This window comes from Zonotrichia leucophrys, chromosome 5 (genome assembly GCF_028769735.1).
Source record: "Zonotrichia leucophrys gambelii isolate GWCS_2022_RI chromosome 5, RI_Zleu_2.0, whole genome shotgun sequence".
Taxonomy (NCBI): Eukaryota; Metazoa; Chordata; class Aves; order Passeriformes; family Passerellidae; genus Zonotrichia; species Zonotrichia leucophrys.
In genome coordinates this window covers 55,482,049-55,488,430 of record NC_088175.1, presented here as the reverse complement: position 1 = coordinate 55,488,430, position 6,382 = coordinate 55,482,049, and the positions used below count along the sequence as shown (strand labels likewise).

The window sequence follows — 6,382 nt, the reverse complement described above, 5'->3', positions numbered from 1 at the left end:
AATTATGTGAACAGTGTTTCTCAGAATACCATTTGACAATTCTGCTTGAAGATAGTTGGCTAATTTGCACGCAGAGCCAAGATTTGCTTTGAGTTTATTAATTTTTTCCTTTCTGTTAGGCTTCCAAGTTCATTTAGCAATGAGAGTTTAGAGAAAAGGAGTGTAAGGCTCCCTGCACTTTGCCATGCTCATTTCTCTAAACTTTGTGTGCCAGCTCGGGAGCAATAATATCAAGTGACTTCAAAGGACAACTGCTCCCAACAATCCACAATGGCTTGTATTTCAACTTGCTAACCAGCACAGCTCACCAGACCTGTTATTTCAAGGCCTCTGCTGCTCTTTTCATGCATTAAGCTACATTCCCAGCTCAATGAAAATTAAAGAGGGGAGAAAAAATCCTGAAGTTGTGTAGAACTTGGGAGGGAGGCTGATTTCTGCACACGTATCTCCAGACATAGGAACACAGATTATTTTTAAAATAAACCTGGAACATACGTTTCATGCAAGGAGTTTATAATAAAGTTTAATGACATGTTTTCCTTTTCTCACACCCACCTACCTGCTTCCCTCCTTTGACTGTATCTTGTCTGAAACCTGGACCATAGGTTCTTTGGAAAAGGATCTGTCACCATAAAACAACCAGGCTGTGATTTGGCTGCCTACATGCTGCTTTGGAATCTATGGCAATAATTAATAGGTCATTCATTTTGCATGTCAGTGGTGTTCATTACAGTAAATGTATTTTCCTCCCCTCCTGAAGGCATCAAATGATATTCCCACAAAGTGCTTATTCAAACTGGCAGATCTTTTACACAGGCTAAGAACTAGAAATATATCAAATTCGACACGGAGTTTTCATTCTGATAATATTGCTTGATAGTGGATTTTTGAAACAAGGTCAAGGCTAAGAGCTGTGCTGTTTGGCTTATTTTGAGTTTAATATAGGTGAGTGTAATTGATGTCAAAGAAGTTTCAGCTCCAGCCTCAGTTTTCCACTTTCCAAACCTTCACTTAGACTGAAGGGGCATATTTACAGCCTGAAGGAAGCTTTTGCCAGCATGCAAGTCAGCATAAAACAGTGCCCATTGCTGAAAGGATCAGCTCCACCTTTCCAACGGCCTTCAATTTCTCATTTTTACCACCCTACCTTGTCATTGCCAAAAACATTTGTGTGACTGTGCATTGAGCCCCATCAGGGCCTCACCTCAATTAAAGTTCATCTTTTTTTTTTCACTGCCTGGTCCCATGAACTCCTGTATAGGCACAACAGAAAGTGCCATGTAGGGTCAGAAAAAACGTGGCCAAGGGCAGCAAACACACGGGACCTGTGTAGGAGTGCTTTGTAATTCTTGGTAAAAGGGTGCCTGGAACTAAGGCCTGATGGTGCTGTGATTTATATCTCCTGGACAAAAGTTTTGATTTCTGGAGCTTTTGTCTGAGAAAAGCCTGGTGGCCTCAGTCCACGATGATTCCTTTGAGAAGCAGGCTGTTGAATAGATAGGGCAACCTGATACCATCCACCATTTGTAGTGCTGTTAGGTTTTTATTTAATTCATGGCTATCTATATCTGCCTTAGGAACAGAGAAAGATTAGGTTGGAATCGACTCTGAAAGACAGAAGAGAATGGTATTCAAATATCCCCAAGCCTGTGTTTGTTGGATCTCTCTTGGTGGTGCTGGAAGGTAGATTTCCCTCATGGTGTTGGTCAGGGTTTTTTTTCTGCTGCTATCTCCCTCTCCCATTCTGTCTGAACTGCAAAGGAGATAAAAATTCTGCCCTTCTACCTGTGATTCTGAATCAGCTCTCCTAACCCTTAGCTATGTGCCCAGCAAAACCCCAGAGCCAAATTCCCCGACAAGCATCCTGTGGCTTGTGTCTATTATCTGAGTGAGGATGTACAAGCCCAGAAGAAGGGAAGGGAGAAGTGCCTGGTCCAAGGCAAACAGTGATTTCCTCTTCTACACTAATGTTTTAATAATGGTTTGAGAGCGATGGGGATTTGTGGGGATGTTGGAGTTCAATCTGTGAGCCTCTTGCACTTGTTACTGTTTAAACACCAAAGAAATTTATCAGATTTCACCTGCAAGAGCACAGTCCAATAGGTGCCCCTAAGAATTCCCTGCAGTGCCACCTGCAGTGTCCTCAGCCCTGTCCTCACAAGAGTGCAGGGCCAGCAGCTCTGCAGGGCCATCATCTTACCTGGGCTAAGGAGAAGCCAAGAGCAAGCAGCACATGGTGCCCACAAGCCTGGCCCTCAGCAGCCTGAAGCAAACGTGGCTTTGTCCTGATTTGGTGGATTTTCCTAGCTGAGGATGAGTAGGCAGACTCTGCTTTACAGCTTTGATTCCCTGCCTGCCTTCCCCTCGTGTTGCACAGAGGCGCTGCCTGCTGCCTCCTCTAGCAGCAGCTCAGTGCTGTGCAGCCTCGTGCAGCTCATTTCTACAGCTGCTCACTTTTTATGGGCTCAGTGTGGCAATGGAGGACTTGCACAAAGCCAGCTGGGGTTTATTGCTCACGTCAGAGCCTGGGGAAGCTGTGAGCAGGTCCTTGCACCACCCACCCAGCCCTTACAGCAGCAGGGCTCCCCTGCCCCCAGTTGTTCTTCGGCTCTGCTTCCACAAAAATCCAAATTCCTCACTCTGGACGTGTGCTGATGCTTCCAAATGCCACTGTAATGGCCAGAGCTGAGGACAGTGCACTGCTGCTTGTGCCTGAGGGAAGTGAAGGGACAATGCCATCATCCCTTTCTACTCGCTTTGCACACAGGGTAACACCACAGAATCTGTCCTGGCACAGTTTTTAATTCACACTCAACTGGGAACACTTGTTTAGCCTTATTAAGAGTTTTATTAGCTCTAAAAATAGGTTCTTAAATATTTTCTAAGGTTGACTAAATATGAAAAACAATTATATAGTCAGTGTTTAAAATAAACCACAGTTTGTTACAACTGAGACCCATTCGGTGGAATAACATTTATCAAGAGTCATAGCATATAGAAAATTGAACAGCCTCTGCAAATCCACAGACAGTATTTCTCTGCTTGCTTTCAAACTGAGCAGCTCCTGAACCTAATTTTTTTATGTCCATCAGAATTCTTACCACAAGAACACTGCAAGCATGGAATGCAGTCGTTGGGTGAGAAGGCTGCGAAGTTTTTAATGAAAATAAAGAACTGGTCTATTGGTGTACCCCTTTTTTATACCATTTCTTATTGTTAAATGAAAACTTTTATAAATAATCTTACATAAATAATAATCTCAGAAGTTTTAAAAAGTTCACACCATCAGTGGGACCTGACTCAACATTCTCTGGTCTCTCACTGCTTAAAGTAATTCTGCAATTATTCTGGAATACAAGAATCCTGAATGTCTCTTATTGCAAGAGCAGACCATATATTTTGGGCAAGAGTTAAGCTGCAGAGGAAGATCTGGCAGTTAAGTGAAATGCATGTTACAGCTGATGGCTGCTTTTTTGTTTTATTGGACTAACTGAAAAGATGAAGCTGTAGTGCAGGTAGGGCTTGAGTCATGCTTTTATCGTTGCATCTCTTGGCCTGATATGAACTATGTTATTAAAAACGGTAGCTCAACCTGATTCTGTACTTTGTTTATCTACAACCAAGCTCAGCCAAAGATCAGCTAGCCTAGTGAAAAAAATGTAGTTGAAGGCTGTGTACATACAGGCACTGCTAATTGCCTTCCATGACTGTCAAACGACTACAGATACTAACAGATTTCTTAGTATGCCTTTAAACAAAGCACTCTTATCTATGCATAAGGAAAAGCACTACGCGGAGCAGAGTTAATACATGTTAACCTATATCTTGATTTAGTCTGTTGTTCAGAAAAAGAAAAAAAGGAAGTGATTTATCACCCCTTTTCGTTGCCAAAAGGAACTGCAGTACCGTCCAAAAGCTGGCGCCCTGGGAGATCCCAGTGTCAGCAGGACCGACGCCTCTTTCCCTCCGTAGCGTTTAAATGATCAGCAGCTTTGGTGTAGCGACTTTTTGCCTGTAGAGGAGCCGGGTGGATTTGTGACGGCCAGCAGAGCCCAGTACAACCCAGCCCAAGGCTCCGTGTGTCCCTGCAATGCCGAGAACCCGTCCGGGAGATGCTGATCCCCGCTCGGGAGCGCGTCCCGGCCCTTGGCTCGGGAAGGGCTGACCCGGAGCAGCGCTGGCCTACGGCGGGCAGATCGCGGGCAGCCGGAGGATTAAAGGGCCCGGCAAGAGAAGCTTCGGAGGGAAGCAAGCGGCAGGGTTTAAGGAGCGAGCAATCCCAGCCGTGAATGAAACACAAACATGCTGTGGGTTTTCTCTTCCTTAGATAAAAGTACCGGCGAGCCAGCCTCAGTGCTGCCCGCGGACGACTAGTCAGAACAAGTTCAAACTGCAGAGCTCAAATTAAAATGTTTCCTCTGTGTGACTGCCTCCCGCGCCGGGAGGTTCCGCAGCTGCCCCACACCTGCTCCGCCGCCCTGTGCCCGGCACCCCGCCCGGGGTGGCTGCGGCGGGGCGGGCGCTACACCAGCGACTCGCACACGGGCAGCGAGTCCGAGTCCTGGCTGTGCATGGAGCTCAGCCCCGTGTCCGAGTCCTCGTCGTTGTCGGCGCGGTCCTTGCGCAGCGCCCGCGCCTGCTCCACCCAGCCGCCCCCCGCCGCCGCCGGCCGCCCCCCGCCCGCCGCCCCGCGCGGCTCCGCCGCCGCCTCCGCCACGTCCAGCGTGCCCAGCGTCTCCAGCAGCCGCTGCAGCTCCCGCTCCTTGTCCTCCCACGCCCGCTGCGTGCAGTCCAGGTCGCTCTTGACGGCCTCCAGGTCCGTGCTCAGCTTGAGGCCGATGTAGAGGCTGGTGCTCAGCTGGGTCTTGACCCGCTCGTGCTCCAGGTGCAGCTCGCCCTCGCCGCCGCTCAGCTCCGTGGTGTCGCAGTCCGTGTCGGCCAGCCCGGGCCCCGCCGCCAGCTCCAGCTCCTCCCGCCGCCGCTTCATCCAGCGCTCGTTGAGCTCCTCCTGGATCTCGGCGGCCAGGTGCTCCAGCAGCTCCTCCTGCTGCGCCCGCTGCTCCTGCAGCTGCAGCACCTCCTCGCACTTCCTGGCGTAGTCCTCCTCGGGGCGGCCGGCGGCGGGCTGGCCCGGCTCCCGGCCCGGCTCGGGCTCGCCCGTGCCCACCAGGTAGGTGTCCTGCACGTAGTTGACGCCGTGCCGCTTCATGCGGTCCAGGTGGATCTTGGCCTCGTACCTGTCGATCTCGCGGTCCAGCTCGCGGAGCCGCTGGATCTGCTGTCGGATGGTGTGGTCCTGCGAGAGCACCAGGTGCACCAGCGTCTCCATCCTCTCCGCCGACGAGGCCTCGCGGGCCAGCGGCTGCTGCCGCTTCTTGTTGATCTTGGCCAGCTTGCGGAAGGCTTTCCGCACCACCCGCCGCTGCCGCTCCTGCGTGAGCGCCAGGCTGGCGCGGGCCGCCCCCAGGCCGCGGCCGGGGCGCTCCTTGCTCAGCACCACCCGCGCCTCGGCGCTGCGCGGCCCGGCGTTGGGCAGCGAAGCCTCGCTGCGCACCAGCACGAAGCGCACGTTCTCCTGCTCGTCGCCCCACGCCACCCAGAGCCGCAGGATCTTCGTCTTGTTGGGCAGGATCCTCTCGAAGCCGCGCCACTTCTCCACGATGCAGTAGGAGTGCGGCGGCCCCGACAGCATCCCGCCGGCGGGCTCGGGCGGCGCGGGGCGCTGCCGCCGGTGGTGGCTGTCCTCCAGCAGCACCCGCACCACGTCCGAGCAGGTGGTCCGCCGGGAGAGCCCGGAGATCAGCTTCTCCTCCTGGCAGATCCACACCGAGATCTTCCTCTCCTCGGGCTCCATCGGGGGCGGCTGCGGGCGGGCGGCCGGGGCCGCGGGCTCAGCGCTGGCCGGGCAGCCGCTCCATGGGGCGCGCTCGGCGGAGGCGCGGCGCTGCCCGTGCGCCCGGCTCGCAGCGGCCGGGATGCCTTGCCGTCCCCTCCCCGCCCGCGGCACCCCGCCCGTGCGCTCCGCCGGCCGCTCCACCCCTTCCTGCCCGGTGCGGCGGGGCCGCCGGGGGCGGGGGGGCCGGCTCGGTGCTCCCGGAGCCGCCGCGGTGCCCCCGGGATTCGCGGTCCCCGCGTGGGCGCCCCGCGGCTCACGGCCCGCGGCCCGCGCAGAGATCCGCCGGTACGGACACTTCGGGGCAGGTTCCGTGCCCTCGCTCCTTCTCCGTGCCCTCGCTGCTTCTCCGTGTCCTCCCTCCTTCTCCGTGCCCTGCCTGTGCCGCGAACGAGCGAGCGAACGAGCGAGCGGCGTCGGGGACCTTCCAAAGTGCCGAGGGACAAGAGCGAATCCTGGAGCTTCAAAGGGAAAGCCAGAACTAGTGAG

General features: G+C 53.7%; 1 protein-coding gene across 1 annotated transcript; it reads right to left on the bottom strand.

The window, feature by feature from the left end:
* Positions 1-2,792: 2,792 nt before the first annotated feature.
* On the bottom strand, positions 2,793-5,953 carry RASSF10 (Ras association domain family member 10). Its single transcript, XM_064715749.1, has one exon. The coding sequence runs from the start codon at positions 5,852-5,854 to the stop codon at positions 4,523-4,525; it is 1,332 nt and encodes a 443-aa protein (XP_064571819.1). The 5' UTR covers positions 5,855-5,953; the 3' UTR covers positions 2,793-4,522.
* Between the last annotated feature and the right edge of the window lie 429 nt (positions 5,954-6,382).

Coding starts and splice junctions, on each gene's coding strand:
- RASSF10 (XM_064715749.1), bottom strand. CDS start 5,854: ATGGAGCCCGAGGAGAGGAAGATCTCGGTGTGGATCTGCCAGGAGGAG.